The sequence below is a fragment of the Nerophis lumbriciformis genome, linkage group LG05 (genome assembly GCF_033978685.3).
Source record: "Nerophis lumbriciformis linkage group LG05, RoL_Nlum_v2.1, whole genome shotgun sequence".
NCBI classification, from domain to species: domain Eukaryota; kingdom Metazoa; phylum Chordata; class Actinopteri; order Syngnathiformes; family Syngnathidae; genus Nerophis; species Nerophis lumbriciformis.
In genome coordinates, this window is record NC_084552.2 from 56,647,219 (window position 1) to 56,671,832 (window position 24,614).

General features: G+C 39.0%; 1 protein-coding gene across 6 annotated transcripts in view; it reads right to left on the bottom strand.

The window, feature by feature from the left end:
• The window catches only part of cerk (ceramide kinase), a 126,297-nt gene that overhangs the window by 78,774 nt on the left and 22,909 nt on the right, over positions 1 to 24,614 (bottom strand). For 4 of the 6 annotated variants that reach the window (XM_061958945.2, XM_061958942.2, XM_061958943.2 and 1 more), the window contains exon 2: positions 2,136 to 2,246. The exons of the other annotated variants lie outside the window; for them this stretch is intronic. In XM_061958945.2, the coding sequence (XP_061814929.1) occupies positions 2,136 to 2,246 (111 nt within the window). The remainder of the gene's footprint in view (positions 1 to 2,135; positions 2,247 to 24,614) is intronic. 6 annotated transcript variants of the gene reach the window in all.

Below are 24,614 nucleotides of genomic sequence, written 5' to 3' on the forward strand. Positions count from 1 at the left end.
AAATGATGACTCGTACCTGGCGACTCCTCACTAAAGTATGAGTTTCTGTCCCTTCCTCGCTCAGAGTTCTCTGAGAATGTTCTGGAATCCCTACTAAGCTGAGACTCCTTGCTAAGAACTCTTTGTTTAAGCTGGGATCTGTCTGAGAGGGTTCCTAGTAGAGATGCGCGGATAGGCAATTATTTCATCCGCAACCGCGTCAGAAAGTCGTCAACCATCCGCCATCCACCCGATGTAACGTTTGATCAGAACTGCACCCGCCCACCATCCGCCCGTTGTTATATATCTAATATTAATAAAAAAATTAAAAAAAGGGTGAAAACTACCCGAATTGCACCTTGTGCAGACAAGATTTTTCGATCGGACACGGAGGAATTAGCGATGTAAAAGACCACGTTGGGACAAAAAAACACAAGTCTAATGCCGTTGCTAGCGATACAAGTGGAAAACTTTCAACGTTTTTCGTCGCCCAAACAGATTCTTTGGATGTGATAAATGCCGAAGTTTTATTTACGGAGGCAATAATTGAGCATGGACTTCCAATCGCACTGGCTGATCACATGGGACAGTTAATAATGTAATGCAACCTTTAAAAATCATTACGCGGTGATCGCGATCCCAAAAATAAACTTTTCTTGCATGATAATGTCCAGAAAAATTCGCTTTATATTACTATAGAGTCCTTTTAACGAATGAGTTTGATGGTTTATCACAAACCTTAAATGAAAGAAGTCCTTTGTTCTCCTGCACCATGCATGCGCAATCCTGTCGGCTGTATTTCACAGCACGACATACTGTAAAAAGTGTTTATACTATTTATACTTTCAATTAACAAATTGAAGTCTTGTGAAAGGTTGACAGGATAACTGGCATTAACTGTCAAAATAATTTCAAACTATTGAAGTTAGCTTACAGAATAAACATGTCAATCAACCCATATGATTTTTGCTGTAATATTTTTATTTTGAAAAGTCACTGTGACTGATAGAAAAGTGATGGTTTTAGCAACATTTTAACCTGTCTGAATGCTAATAGTCATTTTGCGTCGGGGGGCGAAGCCCTGAACCCTCCACCAGGACTTTCCTGGACCTACCGGGGCCTGCGGCCCTTGGACCCTGGCTACTAGGTTTTTCTGATTTAAAAGTTGGCAGGTATGGTGAGGTTATAAAGCTTTTGCCTGTTAAAGAAAGGAGACTGATCCAATGCACAGACATTCGCGTGCCACGCTGTCACGACCCAGACGCACACCAGTGCGCAATCATATGGGAGCCGCGCAGAGCGCACCTCCAAGCGCGTCTCGCTGCCGGCGACGGCCAGATATGGGCCCACGCTCCAGCGCCATCCATTTTCAGGGCTAGTTGATTCGGCAGGTGGGTTGTTACACACTCCTTAGCGGGTTCCAACTTCCATGGCCACCGTCCTGCTCTCTATATCAACCAGGGTGAGCCCCACCCCTTTCATGAGCGCACTACGCGCGGAGTGACCCCTGTTACGCGCCCCCGGCAACAGGGGTGGCAAGCAGGTAAGCTGCGCGGGCGGAGCGCGCGGAGTGACCCATGTTACGAGCCCCCGGCCACGGGGGTGGCGGGCAGGTAAGCTGCTTACCTGCTGCGCGTGACGCCGGCCGCGGCGAAAGCGGACGAGGCGGGGTGTCGGTGCGGTGGGCGCGGTAGTGACCCTGGACGTGCGTCGGGCCCTTCTCGCGGATCGCCTCAGCTACGGCTCCCGGTGGGGCCCTCTCGGGGGAAGGGGCCTCGGTCCCGGACCCCGGCGAGGCGTCCCTTCTCCGCTCCGTAAAAGTGTCCATCTCTTTTCTTTTTTTTTCTTCTGTTGTGGCATATGCAGCAGGTGCCTGCTCGTTTTTTCGTATGTGGGTAACAACATTTAACTATGTATATATATTTCCGAATTGGTTTAACTGCCACCCGCAAAAAAAAAAAAAAAAAAAATTAATCCGCCCGACCCGACCCGCGAGCGGATAAAATCTTAGTTTTTTTAATTTCATCCGCCCGATCCGCGGATAATCCGCGGACTCCGCGGTTGTGTCCGCAAACCGCGCATCTCTAGTTCCTAGGGTCTTCAGGAGTACAGGACCCAATCGTTTAGTTCCCTTGAGACAGGACTACTACGTTTACCTGTGAATGCATACGGATTCTGCAGGAGGTGCTTGGCGGCCTTGGTCTGGTCGTTGATGTATGTCTTGTGCACGGCCACGATCTCCCGCACCTGATAAGCATGGATGCTGGCTGCGGAGACATTATCACAATCCTAAATTATTCAACAGGCTTTACAACGCAAGCTGACAGTCCTTGTAATGAGTTTTTCCTCCGCTTTATACTTGTTCACACACACACAGGCTTGAATACTATAATGACAATTCCAAAGATGAATTATGTAAGGCGTTATTTTGATACCAGCTTTTTTTCCCCCCACCCCCCGTCCGTTTATTCAACTTGCCACAAAACTGTGTGACGAAAGCTCAGTGGCGAGTTTAACCGGCGCTGAAAAGAATGGGAAGGAAAAACCAAGTCACGTCTCAAGGGACGGAGGGAGGGTTGGCGTCGGAAACTACATCCTCTTGTTCCCCTTTCCCACGGGGGCAGGGTTTAAGCTGCCGGTTCCTGATGGCTCTGTGATAAAAAAAAAAAAAAAGACCTGTGCAGCATTTAGGAAGGGCTGTTCATTAAAAGAATTCCTCGAGTAGAGCGTGATCCGGTTCCTCCAGTACAAGGAGACGGGGTGGATCAGCGTCATCGGGCGGCTTTTGGCAGCGACATCAAAGATTTTAATGCGTTTTAATGAACTACTTGAAAGCGAGGGAGTGAGAAACTGAAGAACGTTGTAAAACAGAAAAAAGGCTGCTATTTTTGCCGGACATTTATAGTGGATCACACTTTAAACTTTCTTTACACTGCATTTTCTTTATAAGTCACAATCCTTATGTAAGACAAAAACACGATTTTCTTTTTTTATGCAATCTAAATCGTAAATAAACACTAGCAAAAGTCAGCTAACTATGCAGGTATTAGGAGTTGCTCTATTCTGCCTATAAAGCGCTCCAAAAACCTCCATTAAGGTTTTATATACATGCTGTAAGTATATATGTAATGTAGTCACATTCATAATTACATGTAATATTTACATATTTTGATCATTTTAAGCATACGATGGCGTATTAATCACAACATTAACTTTCCCTCCAACAACAACAATGCTACTAATCATGGCAGACTTCATAAAGGAGACAACAGAAACTACTTTGGGACAAATGATGATCCAGAAACTTATATTTTTGAGCCTGAATATACGGAGGATGATCTACAAGTTTTAGAAGCTGTGTGCTCAACAGATGCAACATTAGTGAAACACGAAGCATCACGTAGCAGTACTGCTAAGTCCTGAACAAGATATACAAACAATGAACATAATTTTTTTTTTTAAACACTTACTGTACAATGTCTGCTCTCACTGGGATGACGACTGATGGAATGTTCATTACTTCCCGCCGTTTAGATGAATAATTAATCATAATCCTCACAAAGGATTGTGCAGAAGTTTTGGGGAGGCTGAGATTTCTTAGATAAATAAAGTCTTTAGTGCGATTAAACAAAAAAAATAGTCCCTAGAGAAAAAAATGACAACTATATAAAAATAATCACTGACCTTGTTCACAGTAAATAATACACAATTTCAGAAGCTTGGCTCGTTTACAGTTGAAAAATATATTTTTTTAAAGTGACATTTTACAGCAGATTTTGAGAAGCTGAAATTTTTAGGTAAAAAAAACTTGAGTGCAATTAAAAAAAATCGGTCACTATAGAAAATAATAACTACTATATAAAAATAATCACTGACCCATCTCAGCGCTTATAAATAATACAGAATTTTAGAAGTGGCTTGTTTATAGTTGGAAAAATATATATTTATGTGACATTTTCACAGCAGACTTAATCAATAGAAACCTCAAGTGCGATTAAAAAAATGTGTCACGATAGAAAAAATAATGTCACTATATTAAAAAAATAATTAACCCTTCTCACAGCTTATAAATATTACACAATTTCGAAAGCTTGGCTCATTTACAGTTGAAAAGAACATTTGTATGTGATATTTTTACAGCAGATTTTGGAAAGCTGAAATTGTAAGGTAAATAAAACCTCGAGTGCGGTTAAAAATCTGTTGCTATAGAAAAAATGACCGCCATGTAAAAATAATCACTGACTCATCTCCTGGCTTATAAATAATACACAATTTCAAAAGTTTGGCTTCTTTACAGTTGGAAAAAAATATATGTATAATATTTTCACTGCAGATTTTGGGAAGCTGACATTTTCAGTCAATAGAACCTCAAGTGTGATTAAAAAACTACAGGAGAAAAAATCACTAAATAAAAATAATAATTAACCCATCTCACAGCTTATAAATAATACACAATTTCAAAAGCTTGGATCGTTTACTGTTGAAAAAAAATTAAATGTGATACTTTCACAGCAGATTTTGAGAAGGTGAGATTTTTACATTAATAAAACCTTGAGTGTGATTAAAAAAAAAAAATCTGTCACTACAGAAAAAAAAAAATCACTATATAAAAATAATAATTAACATATCTCACGGCTTAAATAATATGCAATTTCAAAAGCTTGGCTCGTTTACAGTTGAAAAAAATATTCATATTTTATATTTTTGACAGCAAATTTTGGCGAGCTGACTTTTTCATTCAATAGAACCTCGAGTGTGATTAAAAAAAAAAAAGGGTCATTATAGGGAAAAAAAGATAGCCACTATATAAAAATAATCACTGACCCATCTCCTGGCTTATAAATAATACACAATTTCAAAAGTTTGGCTTGTTTACAGTTGGAAAAAAATATATGTATAATATTTTCACAGCAGATTTTGGGAAGCTGACATTTTCAGTCAATAGAACCTCGAGTGTGATTAAAAAATAAAAATCTGTCACTACAGAAAAAAAAATCACTAAATAAAAATAATAATTAACCCATCTCACAGCTTATAAATAATACACAATTTCAAAAGCTTGGCTCGTTTACTGTTGAAAAAAATTCACATATGATACTTTTACAGCAGATTTTGAGAAGGTGAGATTTTTACATTAATAAAACCTTGAGTGTGATTAAAAAAAAAATCACTATATAAAAATAATAATTAACATATCTCACGGCTTAAATAATACGCAATTTCAAAAGCTTGGCTCATTTACAGTTGAAAAAAATATTCATATTTTATATTTTTGACAGCAAATTTTGGCGAGCTGACTTTTTCATTCAATAGAACCTCGAGTGCGATTAAAAAAAAAAGTGTCATTATAGGGAAAAAAAGATAGCCACTATATAAAAATAATCACTGACCCATCTCGTGGCTTATAAATAATACACAATTTCAAAAGTTTGGCTTGTTTACAGTTGGAAAAAAATATATGTATAATATTTTCACAGCAGATTTTGGGAAGCTGACATTTTCAGTCAATAGAACCTCGAGTGTGATTAAAAAATAAAAATCTGTCACTACAGAAAAAAAAATCACTAAATAAAAATAATAATTAACCCATCTCACAGCTTATAAATAATACACAATTTCAAAAGCTTGGCTCGTTTACTGTTGAAAAAAATTCACATATGATACTTTTACAGCAGATTTTGAGAAGGTGAGATTTTTACATTAATAAAACATTGAGTGTGATTAAAAAAAAAAATCACTATATAAAAATAATAATTAACATATCTCACGGCTTAAATAATACGCAATTTCAAAAGCTTGGCTCATTTACAGTTGAAAAAAATATTCATTTTTTATATTTTTGACAGCAAATTTTGGCGAGCTGACTTTTTCATTCAATAGAACCTCGAGTGTGATTAAAAAAAAAAAAGGGTCATTATAGGGAAAAAAAGATAGCCACTATATAAAAATAATCACTGACCCATCCCCTGGCTTATAAATAATACACAATTTCAAAAGTTTGGCTTTTACAGTTGGAAAAAAATATATGTATAATATTTTCACAGCAGATTTTGGGAAGCTGACATTTTCAGTCAATAGAACCTCGAGTGTGATTAAAAAATAAAAATCTATCACTACAGAAAAAAAAATAATTACTAAATAAAAATAATAATTAACCCATCTCATAGCTTATAAATAATACACAATTTCAAAAGCTTGGCTCATTTACTGTTGAAAAAAATTCACATATGATACTTTTACAGCAGATTTTGAGAAGGTGAGATTTTTACATTAATAAAACCTTGAGTGTGATTAAAAAAAAAATCACTATATAAAAATAATAATTAACATATCTCACGGCTTAAATAATACGCAATTTCAAAAGCTTGGCTCATTTACAGTTGAAAAAAATATTCATATTTTATATTTTTGACAGCAAATTTTGGCAAGCTGACTTTTTCATTCAATAGAACCTCGAGTGTGATTAAAAAAAAAAAAAGGGTCATTATAGGGAAAAAAAGATAGCCACTATATAAAAATAATCACTGACCCATCTCCTGGCTTATAAATAATACACAATTTCAAAAGTTTGGCTTGTTTACAGTTGGAAAAAAATATATGTATAATATTTTCACAGCAGATTTTGGGAAGCTGACATTTTCAGTCAATAGAACCTCGAGTGTGATTAAAAAATAAAAATCTGTCACTACAGAAAAAAAAATCACTAAATAAAAATAATAATTAACCCATCTCACAGCTTATAAATAATGCACAATTTCAAAAGCTTGGCTTGTTTACTGTTGAAAAAAATTCACATATGATGCTTTTACAGCAGATTTTGAGAAGGTGAGATTTTTACATTAATAAAACCTTGAGTGTGATTAAAAAATAAATAAATCTGTCACTACAGAACAAAAAAATCACTTTATAAAAATAATAATTAACATATCTCACGGCTTAAATAATACGCCATTTCAAAAGCTTGGCTCATTTACAGTTGAAAAAAATATTCATATTTTATATTTTTGACAGCAAATTTTGGCGAGCTGACTTTTTCATTCAATAGAACCTCGAGTGTGATTTTAAAAAAAAGTGTCATTATAGGGAAAAAAAGATAGCCACTATATAAAAATAATCACTGACCCATCTCGAGGCTTGTAAATAATACACAATTTGGAACATCTGGTTCGTTTACAGTTGAAATGTGTGATATTTTTACAGCAGATTTTGGGAATCTTTTTTTCAGGAGTGAGGATATCGAAGTGACTTACTAAGGGTTCATGTCCCGATAAATGATGCATTCAGAAGTGTTCGCCTTGTCGGAGGTTTGCCGTTCAAATCTGATGGCAAATCAGTTTCGAAGTACTGACGCTCACAGACTCATTTCGCTTATTTCCCCCGTGAACTTTTTGAGATGTTCACATTTCAATCCCTAAATTTGCCCCCGCTTGCACCTGCTCTAATGAAAGTCATTCAAAGACTCTGGCGAGGAGGAAGGACGTGACACGGCCAGTTGAAGTGACCTCCGCACCAGCGTCCCTGCCTGTCTCTCCTGCCCAATTATGAAGTTGATATGGCCAAACGGATGGCGCTCGCAGTCGCCGCCACGACATATTATTCCTCTCGAGGGAGTCTGGGCCTGGAATAGGATTTCATTTCCTTCCCAAATAAAAACGATGCGACCGTGCAGGCATAAATAACTCGGCGGCCATCGATATTCACACTCTGACAAATAGGAAGAAGAGCGATGGCCTCAGGGGGTTGGAAATATGACAATAAACAATTGAATGTAAATGGAATGCAGACATTGTAAATGGCTTTTACTGCTATCATTTGCACTTTTCATGAGGTAACACGTGAAATGGACTTTAAAAATGGTGGACACCTGACAGGTTGACACAACCGCTCAATCAAATCTGCAAACACAACTTCCTGGCAAGTTATATGGCGCTTTACAGGCGTAATAAGTTAGCAATCCATTAGATAACTAATCAGGGTTAACACAAGAGTTGAGATACGCGACAACGGGACTTTATCGTCCATGGTGTAATGGCTTCCAATGCAACATAAGGGCAATTTTGCATTAAGTGTACATTTGGCATATAATACCATTGTTGCCCTAGGGCAGGGGTCGGCAACCCAAAATGTTGAAAGAGCCAAAATTACAAAAACAAATCTGTATGGAGCCGCAAAAAATTAAAAGCCATATTACAAACCCTGTTTCCATATGAGTTTGGAAATTGTGTTAGATGTAAATATAAACGGAATACAGTGATTTGCAGATCATTTTCAACCCATATTCAGTTGAATATGCTACAAAGACAAGATATTTGATCTTCAAACTCATAAACTTTATTTATTTTCTGCAAATAATAATTAACTTAGAATTTCATGGTTGCAACATGTGCCAAAGTAGTTGGGAAAGGGCATGTTCACCACTGTGTTACATGGCCTTTCCTTTTAACAACACTCAGTAAACGTTTGGGAACTGAGGAGACACATTTTTTAAGCTTCTCAGGTGGAATTCTTTCCCCATTCTTGCTTGATGTACAGCTTAAGTTGTTCAACAGTCCGGGGGTCTCCGTTGTGGTATTTTAGGCTTCATAATGCGCCACACATTTTCAATGGGAGACAGGTCTGGACTACAGGCAGGCCAGTCTAGTACCCGCACTCTTTTACTATGAAGCCACGTTGATGTAACACGTGCCTTGGCATTGTCTTGCTGAAATAAGCAGGGGCGTCCATGGTAACGTTGCTTGGATGGCAACATATGTTGCTCCAAAACCTGTATGTACCTTTCAGCATTAATGGCACCTTCACAGATGTGTAAGTTACCCATGTCTTGGACACTAATACACCCCCATACCATCACACATGCTGCCTTTTACACTTTCACCCTAGAACAATCCGGATGGTTCTTTTCCTCTTTGGTCCGGAGGACACGACATCCACAGTTTCCAAAAACAATTTGAAATGTGGACTCGTCAGACCACAGAACACTTTTCCACTTTGTATCAGTCCATCTTAGATGAGCTCAGGCCCAGCGAAGCCGACGGCGTTTCTGGGTGTTGTTGATAAACGGTTTTCGCCTTGCATAGGAGAGTTTTAACTTGCACTTACAGATGTAGCGACCAACTGTAGTTACTGACAGTGGGTTTCTGAAGAGTTCCTGAGCCCATGTGGTGATATCCTTTACACACTGGTGTCACTTGTTGATGCAGTACAGCCTGAGGGATCGAAGGTCACGGGCTTAGCTGCTTACGTGCAGTGATTTCTCCAGATTCTCTGAATGATGATATTACGGACCGTAGATGGTGAAATCCCTAATTTCCTTACAATAGCTGCTTGAGAAAGGTTTTTCTTAAACTGTTCAACAATTTGCTCACGCATTTGTTGACAAAGTGGTGACCCTCGCCCCATCCTTGTTTGTGAATGACTGAGCATTTCATGGAATCTACTTTTATACCCAATCATGGCACCCACCTGTTCCCAATTAGCATGCACACCTGTGGGATGTTCCAAATAAGTGTTTGATGAGCATTCCTCAACTTTATCAGTATTTATTGCCACCTTTCCCAACTTCTTTGTCACGTGTTGCTGGCATCAAATTCTAAAGTTAATGATTATATGCAAAAAAAAAAATATGTTTATCAGTTTGAACATCAAATATGTTGTCTTTGTAGCATATTCAACTGAATATGGCTTGAAAATGATTTGCAAATCATTGTATTCCGTTTATATTTACATCTAACACAATTTCCCAACTCATATGGAAATGGGGTTTGTACATACAGAGAGTGTGTCATGAGATATAAATTGAATTAAGATGACTTAAAGGAAACTAAATGACCTCAAATATACCTACAAATGAGGCATAATGATGCAATATGTACATATAGCTGGCCTAAATAGCATGTTAGCATCGATTAGCTTGCAGTCATGCAGTGACCAAATATGTCTGATTAGCATTCCACACAAGTCAATAACATCAACAAAACTCACCTTTGTGCATTCATGCACAACGTTAAAAGTTTGGTGGACAAAATGAGACAGAAAAAGAAGTGGCATAAAACACGTCCTAGAAAGTCGGAGAAAGTTGTATATGTAAACAAACTACGGTGAGTTCAAGGACCGCCAAAATTAGTAGGACAAAACGGCGCTCACCAAATACTCGAATCAGTGAAGCATGTTTAATATAAACAGTGTGCTTTATAACAATTAGGGAGGTTTGTGTCATGTTTGTCCTCCTACAGAAACCATATTAAAACAAAAAATATATTTTTTCTATTTCTGGGGCTGAGGTTGCTGAGGTAGTTAAAAAGCTCCTCGGTGGCAAGGCCCCAGGGGTGGATGAGATCCGCCCGGAGTTCCTTAAGGCTCTGGATGCTGTGGGGCTATCTTGGTTGACAAGACTCTGCAGCATCGCGTGGACATCGGGGGCGGTACCTCTGGATTGGCAGACCGGGGTGGTGGTTCCTCTCTTTAAGAAGGGGAACCGGAGGGTGTGTTCTAACTATCGTGGGATCACACTCCTCAGCCTTCCCGGTAAGGTCTATTCAGGTGTACTGGAGAGGAGGCTACGCCGGATAGTCGAACCTCGGATTCAGGAGGAACAGTGTGGTTTTCGTCCTGGTCGTGGAACAGTGGACCAGCTCTATACTCTCGGCAGGGTCCTTGAGGGTGCATGGGAGTTTGCCCAACCAGTCTACATGTGTTTTGTGGACTTGTAGAAGGCATTCGACCGTGTCCCTCGGGAAGTCCTGTGGGGAGTGCTCAGAGAGTATGGGGTATCGGACTGTCTGATTGTGGCGGTCCGCTCCCTGTATGATCAGTGTCAGAGCTTGGTCCGCATTGCCGGCAGTAAGTCGGACACGTTTCCAGTGAGGGTTGGACTCCGCCAAGGCTGCCCTTTGTCACCGATTCTGTTCATAACTTTTATGGACAGAATTTCTAGGCGCAGTCAAGGCGTTGAGGGGATCTGGTTTGGTGGCTGCAGGATTAGGTCTCTGCTTTTTGCAGATGATGTGGTCCTGATGGCTTCATCTGGCCAGGATCTTCAGCTCTCGCTGGATCGGTTCGCTGCCGAGTGTGAAGCGACTGGGATGAGAATCAGTACCTCCAAGTCCGAGTCCATGGTTCTCGCCCGGAAAAGGGTGGAATGCCATCTTCGGGTTGGGGAGGAGACACTGCCCCAAGTGGAGGAGTTCAACTACCTCGGAGTCTTGTTCACGAGTGGGGGAAGAGTGGATCGTGAGATCGACAGGCGGATCGGTGCGGCATCTTCAGTAATGCGGACGCTGTATCGATCCGTTGTGGTGAAGAAGGAGCTGAGCCGGAAGGCAAAGCTCTCAATTTACCGGTCGATCTACGTTCCCATCCTCACCTATGGTCATGAGCTTTGGGTTATGACCGAAAGGACAAGATCACGGGTACAAGCGGCCGAAATGAGTTTCCTCCGCCGAGTGGCGGGGCTCTCCCTTAGAGATAGGGTGAGAAGCTCTGCCATCCGGGGGGAGCTCAAAGTAAAGCCGCTGCTCCTCCACATCGAGAGGAGCCAGATGAGGTGGTTCGGGCATCTGGTCAGAATGCCACCCGAACGCCTCCTTAGGGAGGTGTTTAGGGCACGTCCGACCGGTAGGAGGCCACGGGGAAGACCCAGGACACGTTGGGAAGACTTTGTCTCCCGGCTGGCCTGGGAACGCCTCGGGATCCCCCGGGAGGAGCTGGACGAAGTGGCTGGGGAGAGGGAAGTCTGGGCTTCCCTGCTTAGGCTGCTGCCCCCGCGACCCGACCTCGGATAAGCGGAAGAAGATGGATGGATGGATGGAATATATTTTTTCCCCCTCATCTTTTTCCATTTTTCATACATTTTTGAAAAAGCTCCAGAGAGCCACCAGGGCGGCGCTCTAGAGCCGCGGGTTGCCGACCTTTTTGGCAGAGAGAGCCATGAAAGCCAAATATTTCAAAATGTATTTCCGTGAGAGCCATATAATATTTTTTAACACCGGATACAACTAAATGCGTGCATTTTTTAGTAAGACCGACATTTTTAGAGTATAATAAGTCTCTTATTCTTTTTTAATAACATTGTTATTCTAAAGCTAACCAATAATAAATAAAGTACTTCTTACCATTAATTCGACTTCTTGAACAGGTGCGGTAGAAAATGGGTGGATGGATTAAAATGCACGAGAATGTTTTATAATTTGAACGTTATTTTTAACACTGTGATTACCTGCGGAATTATTCACTATACTTAACGTGTTAAGCAATGTCAGCTAAGATTTATCTGAGAGCCAGATGCAGTCATCAAAAGAGCCACATCTGGCTCTAGAGCCATAGGTTCCCTACCCCTGCCCTAGGGTAAACTGGGTAACACGTGGCACACTGACAAAGCTTAATCTAATGTTACTATAACAATCTACAAGGTTATTATAGTCTGCTTCTCTTTCTTCCCCTCCATTTATCTGCTTTTTTTTTTGTATTTCAGGTTATCATTACATATATGTACTGTTGCATTTGAACAATTGTATTGTTGATAATAGAGATAATTATTGTTATTATTCATTATCAATAGTGCTATTTCTATTGGTATTTGTATTGCTCCATTTGTAGTGTAACAATGTTCATTGTCATTTCTGTATTATTATTTATTTCACTAACTGCTTCTTTGCTATCACTTTTACTATCATATTTGTACATGTCGTATTTGCTGATGTTGTTCTGTTGTTGTTGTTATTGTTATTGTTGTGTTTGCTGTTGTTGTTGTTGCCTTCGTCTCTCTGTCTTATCCCCACAATTTCCCCCTCTGACTTTTTTTCCCCCTCTTTCTATCCCCTCCTGCTCCGGCCCGGCTGCGCCAAATAATAATATAGATCCATCCATCCATTTTCTACCGCTTGTCCCTTTTAGGGTCGCTGGAGCCTATCTCAGCTGCATTCGGGCAATAAAATCAATTACAAATAAGGCAACAAGAGAGGTATCCCACATTTCTCTTTTGTAAAGTAAATTTGTAGAGCCGATATGGGCATCTACAGGTAAAAGCCAGTAAATTAGATAATTTTGAAAAACTTGATTTATTTCAGTAATTGCATTCAAAAGGTGTAACTTGTACATTATATTTATTCATTGCACACAGACTGATGCATTCAAATGTTTATTTCATTTAATTTTGATGATTTGAAGTGGCAACAAATGAAAATCCAAAATTCCGTGTGTCACAAAATTAGAATATTACTTAAGGCTAATACAAAAAAGGGATTTTTACAAATGTTGGCCAACTGAAAAGTATGAAAATGAAAAATATGAGCATGTACAATACTCAATACTTGGTTGGAGCTCCTTTTGCCTCAATTACTGCGTTAATGCGGCGTGGCATGGAGTCGATGAGTTTCTGGCACTGCTCAGGTGTTATGAGAGCCCAGGTTGCTCTGATAGTGGCCTTCAACTCTTCTGCGTTTTTGGGTCTGGCATTCTGCATCTTCCTTTTCACAATACCCCACAGATTTTCTATGGGGCTAAGGTCAGGGGAGTTGGCGGGCCAATTTAGAACAGAAATACCATGGTCCGTAAACCAGGCACGGGTAGATTTTGCGCTGTGTGCAGGCGCCAAGTCCTGTTGGAACTTGAAATCTCCATCTCCATAGAGCAGGTCAGCAGCAGGAAGCATGAAGTGCTCTAAAACTTGCTGGTAGACGGCTGCGTTGACCCTGGATCTCAGGAAACAGAGTGGACCGACACCAGCAGATGACATGGCACCCCAAACCATCACTGATGGTGGAAACTTTACACTAGACTTCAGGCAACGTGGATCCTGTGCCTCTCCTGTCTTCCTCCAGACTCTGGGACCTCGATTTCCAAAGGAAATGCAAAATTTGCATGGTTGGGTGATGGTTTGGGGTGCCATGTCATCTGCTGGTGTCGGTCCACTCTGTTTCCTGAGATCCAGGGTCAACGCAGCCGTCTACCAGAAAGTTTTAGAGCACTTCATGCTTCCTGCTGCTGACATGCTCATATTTTTCATTTTCATACTTTTCAGTTGGCCAACATTTCTAAAAATCCCTTTTTTGTATTAGCCTTAAGTAATATTCTAATTTTGTGACACACGGAATTTTGGATTTTCATTTGTTGCCACTTCAAATCATCAAAATTAAATGAAATAAACATTTGAATGCATCAGTCTGTGTGCAATGAATAAATATAATGTACAAGTTGAATGCAATTACTGAAATAAATCAAGTTTTTCAAAATATTCTAATTTACTGGCTTTTACCTGTACATCTACAACATGATTTGCCTGAGAAGCTGGACAAGACAAAAAAATAAAAAATAAAAATTAAATAAATAAAGTGTACATTTGGCAGCCCTACCAGCAGATGGTGCTGTGGTGAAAAAAGTTTGCCCTGATTATCCCTTAGAACAGGCGCATCAAACTCGTTTTCATTGAGAGCCGCGTTTAACAGTAAATAATATACAGTATGAGTATAAACGTGTATATATAAAACATGTGTATAAATTTTTTTACGTACGCTGTACAAAACCAAATCTTTAGATTGTGTTGTATAAAACTGGCAGCTCAGTCGCCACAATTTTACCATAATATTATAAAAAAAAAAGTTTTTTTTTTTTACAACATATAAAATAAAAAAATACATGGAATTAATTGGAATTGAAAAACGGTACCACTGGGTTTTTTAACGTTAAAATTCATGCAAGTTTGTTTATACTGTAAAATCTACGGTTGTTGTTTTATAGTGTATTATTACTCTATATTGAAAGTGGACTTTACTCTAAATCATTTTACTGTAAAATTTGTACATGAACAGTTTGTTGGATTACTTGCTTTGAAATCATAAGTCAAGCAGATATTTAAGTATTTATCTTTTTTTGAACAATAACATTGTTTTGAAATGTATGATGATATAATATTTTGTTTTTTTATTAGAGATGATTACATTTTTGTAATTGTACGCGGTACATTTATTTTTGTAATGCATTTATTAAGAAAAGATAAGGTACTTTATTTACACATTATTTCCACGCTTTCAAGGGCCACACAAATTGATGTGGCCAGATTTGGCCCGCGGGCCTTGAGTTTGACCCCTGTGCCTTAGTACATGGGGTTCTTAACCTTTTTGACCTCGGGGCCCAACTTTACCACTACAGATGGAAATTAGTAATCCTACTCTAGATTTGAATCATATTCAATAATTATATCTAACCAGAGGTGGGTAGAGTAGCCAGAAATTGTACTCAAGTAAGAGTACTGTTACTTTAGAGATTTATTACTCAAGTAAAAGTAATGAGTAGTCACCCAAATATTTACTTGAGTAAAAGTAAAAAGTTTGTTGTGAAAAAACTACTCAAGTACTGAGTAACTGATGAGTAACATACACACACATATCATATATATATATATATATATATATGCATGAACAATATACGACAAATCATCTCAAACCACAACAAAACAATTGCAAATGAGCCGTCGACCCCCAGTCAGAACGACTCCAAAACCAACAAAGCATGTAACTGTCGAAAGAAACCTGATTGCCCTCTCAACGGGGGGTGCTTACAAACATCAGTTGTCTACCAATCTAAGGTAATACGCAAGGACATTAACACATCCGACACATATGTAGGATTAACCGAGGGTGAATTCAAAACCAGATGGAACAATCACAAGGCTTCTTTCAGGAACAAAAACCTGCGAAATACCACAGAACTCAGCAAACACATTTGGGACCTCAAAGACAATAATGTTGAATATTCAATAACATAGCAAATTCGTGCATCCAGCACATCTTACAATAGTGGTAATAAAAGATGCAACCTATGCTTGAAAGAGAAACTGTTTATTATTTACCGTCCAGACCTGTCATCCCTCAACAAGCGCAGCGAAATTGTAACAACATGCCGCCATAGACGGAAACACCTCCTAGGTAACACATGAGCCAATCACCACGCCCCTAGGCCAGCCTGTACCCACCCACTCTGTGCCCTATATAAACCATGGTATGCGAATGCTCCCATTAAAACCTCCTGATGATTGAGGGTACCCCCCCTCATGAAACAGGCCTGTAGAGATGAAATAGTCTTGTGATTTTTTTTCCCACACATACATATATATATATACATATATATTTATATACACATAAATTGATATATACAGTATATCATTTATATTTATTTAGTTTGCCGTTTTTGTTTACATGTTAAAGGTGTTTTAATGAATATACATGCATGTTTAACATACGGATTCCTTTCTTTCATGAAGACAAGAATATAAGTTGGTGTGTTACCTGATTCTGATGACTTGCATTGATTGTAATCAGACAGTAGTGCTGGTAGCGTCCACGTTTTCAAATGGAGGAGAAGAAAAGTTCCTCCTTTCTGTCTAATACCACATGAAAGTGGTTGGTTTTTGGCATTTTATTTGTTCAGCTTCCATATTCGTTTTCACACACTTTACAAGAAATACATTGGCGGCAAATTCCGTAGCTTGCTAGCTTGTTTGCGCTGGCTTTCGGAGACTCTTATTTTGTAAGTGCAAGCGCGATGGAGCGGCACTTTTATTGTGAAGACAGGAACTGTGCAGTCAGTCTTTAGGCTTTTGACGGGATGTACGGTTGAAATAAAAACGTGTCTTTTTTTCCTTCACACTTTTGATTGATTGATTGAAACTTGCATTAGTTGATTGCACAGTACAGTACTTATTCCGTACAATTGACCACTAAATGGTAACACCCCAATAAGTTTTTCAACTTGTTTAAGTCAGGTCATGTGACCGCCTGGCTCTGTTTGATTGGTCCAACGTCACCAGTGACTGCATTTTATTGGTGGAACGGAGTGAAACGTCACCAGTAAGGCAGGCACTTTGAAGGTCTGTCTGACAGACCAAAACATTAACAGATCGATAAAAATTAGTAGCGAGTAGCGAGCTGAATGTAGATAAAAGTAGCGGAGTAAAAGTAGCGTTTCTTCTCTATAAATATACTCAAGTAAAAGTAAAAGTAAGTTGCATTAAAACTACTCTTAGAAGTACAATTTATCCCAAAAGTTACTCAAGTAGATGTAACGGAGTAAATGTAGCGCGTTACTACCCACCTCTGTATCTAACCTACTTACAGTTTACAACCTTGATATGAAAGCATGTGTTAATCTCAAATGTTATTATCAAGGCTTAGGTCAGGCTGATTATAAAGATACATTCTAATCAAATATACTGCCAAAGAAGAGAGTCATATAAATAGATTTACAAACATTTACGCAGTGCTAAAATAAATACATTCTTACTAAATTAATGATAAATAATAATATGTCCATCCATCCATCCATTTTGTACCGATTGTCCCTTTCTGGGTCGCGGGGAGACTGGAGCCAATTAATGATAATATACAGGTAAAAGCCAGTAAATTAGAATATTTTGAAAAACTTGATTTATTTCAGTAATTGCATTCAAAAGGTGTAACTTGTACATTATATTTATTCATTGCACACAGACTGATGCATTGAAATCTCCATCTCCATAGAGCAGGTCAGCAGCAGGAAGCATGAAGTGCTCTAAAACTTGCTGGTAGACGGCTGCGTTGACCCTGGATCTCAGGAAACAGAGTGGACCGACACCAGCAGATGACATGGCACCCCAAACCATCACTGATGGTGGAAACTTTACACTAGACTTCAGGCAACGTGGGTCCTGTGCCTCTCCTGTCTTCCTCCAGACTCTGGGACCTCGATTTCCAAAGGAAATGCAAAATTTGCATGGTTGGGTGATGGTTTGGGGTGCCATGTCATCTGCTGGTGTCGGTCCACTCTGTTTCCAGGGTCAACGCAGCCGTCTACCAGCAAGTTTTAGAGCACTTCATGCTTCCTGCTGCTGACCTGCTCTATGGAGATGGAGATTTCAAGTTCCAACAGGACTTGGCGCCTGCACACAGCGCAAAATCTACCCGTGCCTGGTTTACGGACCATGGTATTTCTGTTCTAAATTGGCCCGCCAACTCCCCTGACCTTAGCCCCATAGAAAATCTGTGGGGTATTGTGAAAAGGAAGATGCAGAATGCCAGACCCAAAAACGCAGAAGAGTTGAAGGCCACTATCAGAGCAACCTGGGCTCTCATAACACCTGAGCAGTGCCAGAAACTCATCGACTCCATGCCACGCCGCATTAACGCAGTAATTGAGGCAAAAGGAGCTCCAACCAAGTATTGAGTATTGTACATGCTCATATTTTTCATTTTCATACTTTTCAGTTGGCCAACATTTCTAAAAATCCCTTTTTTGTATTAGCCTTAAGTAATATTCTAATTTTGTGACACACGGAATTTTGGATTTTCATTTGTTGCCACTTCAAATCATCAAAATTAAATGAAATAAACATTTGAATGCATCAGTCTGTGTGCAATGAATAAATATAATGTACAAGTTACACCTTTTGAATGCAATTACTGAAATAAATCAAGTTTTTCAAAATATTCTAATTTACTGGCTTTTACCTGTATATGTTTTCTAAATCAACTGTCAAGACAATTTGAGTGCAAATGAAAATACAACTTCACCACTCTAGTCATCATTTTTGCGCTTAAGAAACTTTTTTCTGACTTTAGCTCCAGACTTCCTCTTTTTCTACTTGCCACAAGTGGTGAACATGTGTATTACAAATGAGTACCGCTGCCGAGAAACGGATATTTTTGGCGGCCCTTAAGGGGCCCAACAGCATACTTGCCAACCCTCCCGATTTTCCCGGGAGACTCCCGAATTTCAGTGCCCCTCCCGAATATCTCCCGGGGCAACCATTCTCCCGAATTTCTCCTGATTTCCACCCGGACAACAATATTGGGGGCGTGCCTTGAAGGCGCTGCCTTTAGCGTCCTCTACAACCTGTCGTCACGTCCATACAAACAGCGTGCCGGCTCAGTCACTTAATATGTGCGGCTTTTACAGACACACAAGTGAATGCAATGCATATTTGATCAACAGCCATAAAGGTCAAACTGAGGGTGGCCGTATAAACAACTTTAACACTGTTAAAGTTAAAGTTAAAGTCCCAATGATTGTCACACACACACTAGGTGTGGTGAAATTTGTCCTCTGCATTTGACCCATCCCCTTGTTCACCCCCTGGGAGGTGAGGGGAGCAGTGGGCAGCAGATGTGCCGCGCCCGGGAATAATTTTTGGTTATTTAACCCCCAATTCCAACCCTTGATGCTGAGTGCCAAGCAGGGAGGTAATGGGTCCCATTTTTATAGTCTTTGGTATGACTCGGCCGGGGTTTGAACTCACAACCTACCGATCTCAGGGACACTCTAACCACTAGGCCACTGAGTAGGTTACAAATATGTGCCACACTGTGAACCCACACCAAACAAGAATGACAAAACACATTTCGGGAGAACACCCGCAACGTAACACAACATAAACACAACAGAACAAATACCCAGAATCCCTTGCAGCACTAACTCTTCCGGTACGCTACAATATATACCCTCGCTACCACCAAACCCCGCCCACCTCCCGAATTCGTAGGTCTCAAGGTTGGCAAGTATGCCCAACAGTGGTTTAAGAAACACTGCCTTGTAATGTTTGTATCACCTGACATATTCTGCCTAGCAACAAGCTAAAGCAATGGACTGCCGCTTGATGCTGTTTGTTACTGTCCTCAGCTGCGTCATTGTGCCCAACCTATTCTGCCTAGCAACAAGCGGATCCAATGTTGCTGCCTATTTGAATGAATGTTACTGTGCTTTTGCCGTGTCTCCTTTTCCTTTCTCTACTTTTTAGGGCAGCTCTTCTCCCCAGCTAATTTGTGCCCTAAATATTCTACCTAGCAACAACAAGTGCCTGCATACACTACCGTCGTTTTAAAACATTTGTATGAAATGTCTTTGGCAAGCAACAAGAAACGACATTCGAGTACCCCCAGGAACGAAATTTGGATTTCATAAGTATACAATTTGCTTGAGTACAGGGGGCGTGGCTTAAAGCAGTGTTCCTTAACCAGATGGCCGGGGCCCAATGAGGGCCGCCAAAAAATATCTGTTTCTCAGCTGTGATCCGTAGGGGCCGGGGCGGTACTCAGTGGTAATACACTTTTCCACCACTTGTGGCAGTAATGACGACATCAAACAAACAGAACCACGGTCATTGAGAAGTTTCTTAAGTGCAAAAAATATGACTAAATGGGCACTTTATTTAAGAAACATACTTATTATTATTTTAGTTGATTAATTTTAGCAGAGCCCCTTCTTACGCAATATATTTGGTTATTATTTAGTTTACTAATCAGCCTGGCCTAAGTCTATGGCTTATGTGTTAGATAAATAATAATATTTGTGATTAACACATGGTTTCATATCATTTGGCAAGGTTGTAAACTGTAAGTATGTTAGATATAATTATTGAATATGATTAAAATCAAGAGTAAGATTACTATATTATTTTTTTTGTCAAATTCAAAAATAAGATTTCCAATTCAGTGTTAATATTTGAGTGGGCCTCGAGGTCCAAAAGGTTAGAAACCCCAGGTTTGAATCATTTTTTGTAACTTTTTTTGATTTTGTTAAACAATTTTGGTATTATTTGACTCGGTCCTAAATTTATTCAAATGCATGTTTTTGGATTATTAGAAATACATCATCAATTCCGTTTTTTTTATGATTTCGTGACTCGCTCTTATCTCGCATCTGACTGCTGATTGGTCGGCTGTTGCGCGCTGTCAATCAGTGTCACGTTGGCAAGAAGGCAGCCCCAAAAGGGCCAACCAGAGAGCTTGTGGGCGGTTTAAAGCGACAAGCTTCAGTCGGAGCGAGGGTTTTCCGCTTGGCACAAGTGTTTGACTTGCCTCCATTCAATAGCGCTGCATTATTTTTGGACACTAACAAGTGCAGGGGACAAATCATTACTTCCATTCCTACCCCAACGGTGCCCTGGCCACACACGCACTTACTGGATTCACTTGGATATGCACACACAAGTACAAAATAATCCCATCACCACACACACATTCTCCCCAAGTTCGGAGTGAAGTCCTCTAAGCTACATGCTAAGCCCTCGGCCATACAAGGCCCAGATCCTCTCTGTTGCGCTCTGACATCCTTTTCCTTTGTGCTCCAAAAGGATCTTAGCAAGGGCACTCAGCCACAGTGAGTAGCCTTTTCATACACTGTGTGAGCTTAAAAGGGCGACTTGCTGCGGAACGCCACTTTTTAGGAGTGTGTTAACATTATCAAGGAAGAAATACTCCCTAGCTGCAGAAGTCAAGTGTTAAGGGGAGTTTAGGGGTACAACCAGCTATCGGAAGCTTTTTTGAGTGCATACTGTATATCCGCCCATCACTTGGAAACACACTTTAGCAAAGAAGTCCAAAGTGGGGCCCACGGGCCAATTCTTCGAAGGCCTGCAGCACATTCTAGAAATACTATTACAAAAAAAACCATACAGATTAAATGTAATGAGAAAAAGTGGGCTATGATAACACAAATATGTTTTTCTTTGAAATTGTCATTGCTCAAAACAAAAATTATAATAATGAATCAAAATCAATGTTGTTATGAATTATTGACCTATTGAAGGCTCCAATTACTTCACATCACATGTATATTAGTAACCTATCATTTCAAACAGGTACATTTCCAAACAAAATGAAAATAGCTAAAGTTGCACCAATTTACAAGACTGGCGACAAACATCAATTTACAAACTATAGACCTGTTTCCTTACTTCCACAATTTTCTAAAATCATTGAAAAACTGTTCAATAACAGATTAGAGAGTTTCATAAATAAAAATAGAATACTCGAAGAAAATCAATATGGATACAGAGCTAATGTTTCAACTTCGATGGCTTTAATTGAAATTACAGAAGAAATGACCAATGCTATAGATAATAAAAAATGTGCGGCAGCAGTTTTTATGGATCTAACTAAAGCATTTGACACAATTAATCACAATATTTTAATCAAAAAACTAGAACGATATGGCATCAGAGGGTTAGTCTTAAACTGGATAAGAAGTTATCTAATGAACAGGAAACAATACGTGAAGGTAGGCGAACACACCTCTACAACGCTAAATATATCCTGTGGTGTACCTCAGGGATCAATACTAGGACCTAAATTATTCAATCTATGTATAAATGACATTTGTAAAGTTACAAAAGATTTAAAGTTAGTATTATTTGCGGATGATACAACAGCGTTTTGTTCAGGAGAGAACACACAGAAGATACTACAAATAATAACAGAAGAAATTAACAAATTAAAAAGATGGTTTGACAAAAACAGACTATCGTTGAATCTCAGTAAAACTAAAATAATGCTATTTGGTAACAGTAGAAGAGAAAGTCAAACACAAATACAAATAGACGGAATAGAAATTGAAAGAGTAAATGAAACCAAATTTCTTGGTATAATGATTGATGATAAATTGAACTGGAAATCTCACGTAAAAAATATACAACATAAAGTAGCAAGAAACACGTCAATAATGAATAAAGCAAAACATGTTCTAGACAAAAAATCACTTCATATTCTCTACTGCTCACTAGTGTTACCATATCTGAGTTATTGTGCAGAAATATGGGGAAATAATTACAAAAGTACACTTCATTCATTAACGGTGTTACAAAAAAGATCAGTTAGAATAATACATAATGTTGGATATAGAGAACACACAAATCCTTTATTTATTGAATCAAAGATTCTGAAATTCTACGACATAGTGAATTTGCAAACAGCTAAAATGATACACAAAGCAAACTATAACCTGCTACCCAAGAATATACAACAATTCTTCTCAAAAAAAGAGGAGAAATATAATCTTAGAGAGAAATGTAATTTAAAACATTTGTATGCACGTACAACACTTAAGACCTTCAGTATATCAGTATGTGGAATTAAATTATGGAATGGATTAAGCAAAGCAATCAAACAATGTACTAATATGATCCACTTCAAGAAACTCTTCAAACTTAAAGTGTTTACAAAGTACAAAGAAGAAGAACCATGATAAACATTCTGAATTTATTTAACTCATCCATTCTTTCATTCTTTCACTCACAAAATAATCTTACTTATCTCAACATATGAAATGTAACTTACTTCACCAATTATTATTTATTTACTTATTTTATTGTGATTACTTCTGGAGTATATTGTGAATAAATTGAGAACAGGAAGTGAACAAAAGTTTTAGCAACTGTCATGTAAAAGAAAAGGGGTAGGATTAAATAAGCTCTGCTTCTTCCTACTCCTTTTCGAACATGTTGAAAAGAGAAACTGGAGATTGTGATGTATCATGTTGTATGCTTGCATGTTCCAAATAAACTCAAACTCAACTCAACTCAACTCAACATATTTTGGGGGGGAAATATTGCAGTTTGTGTTTGCCATAAAAAACAAAATTGTCTATGACAAAAGGGGCATAAAACAAACAAAACAACATAAATCTTTTTTTTTTAAATTAAAATTCACAAATAGATCTGAAGTTAATCTAAAGATTTAAGCATTGAAAGTAAAAAAAAAAAAAAACAATAATTTTTGACTTATTTTTAACACTTTTATGATTCTGTCTGTCTTTCTTTCTTTAGTTTATTTCGAACATGAACACACTTACAGCATAATACATCACACAATTTCATGTGCAAACCCCATATCCATATGAGTTGGGAAATTGTGTTGGATGTAAATATAAACGGAATACAATGATTTTCAAATCCTTTTCAACCCATATTCAATTGAATGCACTACAAAGACAAGATATTTGATGTTCAAACTCATAAACTTTATTTTTTTCTTTTTGCAAATAATAATTAACTTAGAATTTCATGGCTGCAACACGTGCCAAAGTAGTTGGGAAAGGGCATGTTCACCACTGTGTTACATGGCCTTTCCTTTTAACAACACTCAGTAAACGTTTGGGAACTGAGGAGACACATTTTTTAAGCTTCTCAGGTGGAATTCTTTCCCCATTCTTGCTTGATGTACAGCTTAAGTTGTTCAACAGTCCGCGGGTCTCCGTTGTTGTATTTTAGGCTTCATAATGCGCCACACATTTTCAATGGGAGACAGGTCTGGACTACAGGCAGGCCAGTCTAGTACCCGCACACTTTTACTATGAAGCCACGTTGATGTAACACGTGGCTTGGAATTGTCTTGCTGAAATAAGCAGGGGCGTCCATGGTAACGTTGCTTGGATGGCAACATATGTTGCTCCAAAACCTGTATGTACCTTTCAGCATTAATGGCACCTTCACAGATGTGTGAGTTACCCATGTCTTGGGCACTAATACACCCCCATACCATCACAGATGCTGGCTTTTCAACTTTGCGCCTATAACAATCCGGATGGTTCTTTTCCTCTTTGGTCCGGAGGACACGACGACCACAGTTTCCAAAAACTATTTGAAATGTGGACTCGTCAGACCACAGAACACTTTTCTACTTTGTATCAGTCCATCTTAGATGAGCTCAGGCCCAGCGAAGCCGACGGCGTTTCTGGGTGTTGTTGATAAACAGTTTTCGCCTTGCATAGGAGAGTTTTAACTTGTACTTACAGATGTAGCGACCAACTGTAGTTACTGACAGTGGGTTTCTGAAGTGTTCCTGAGCCCATGTGGTGATATCCTTTACACACTGATGTCGCTTGTTGATGCAGTA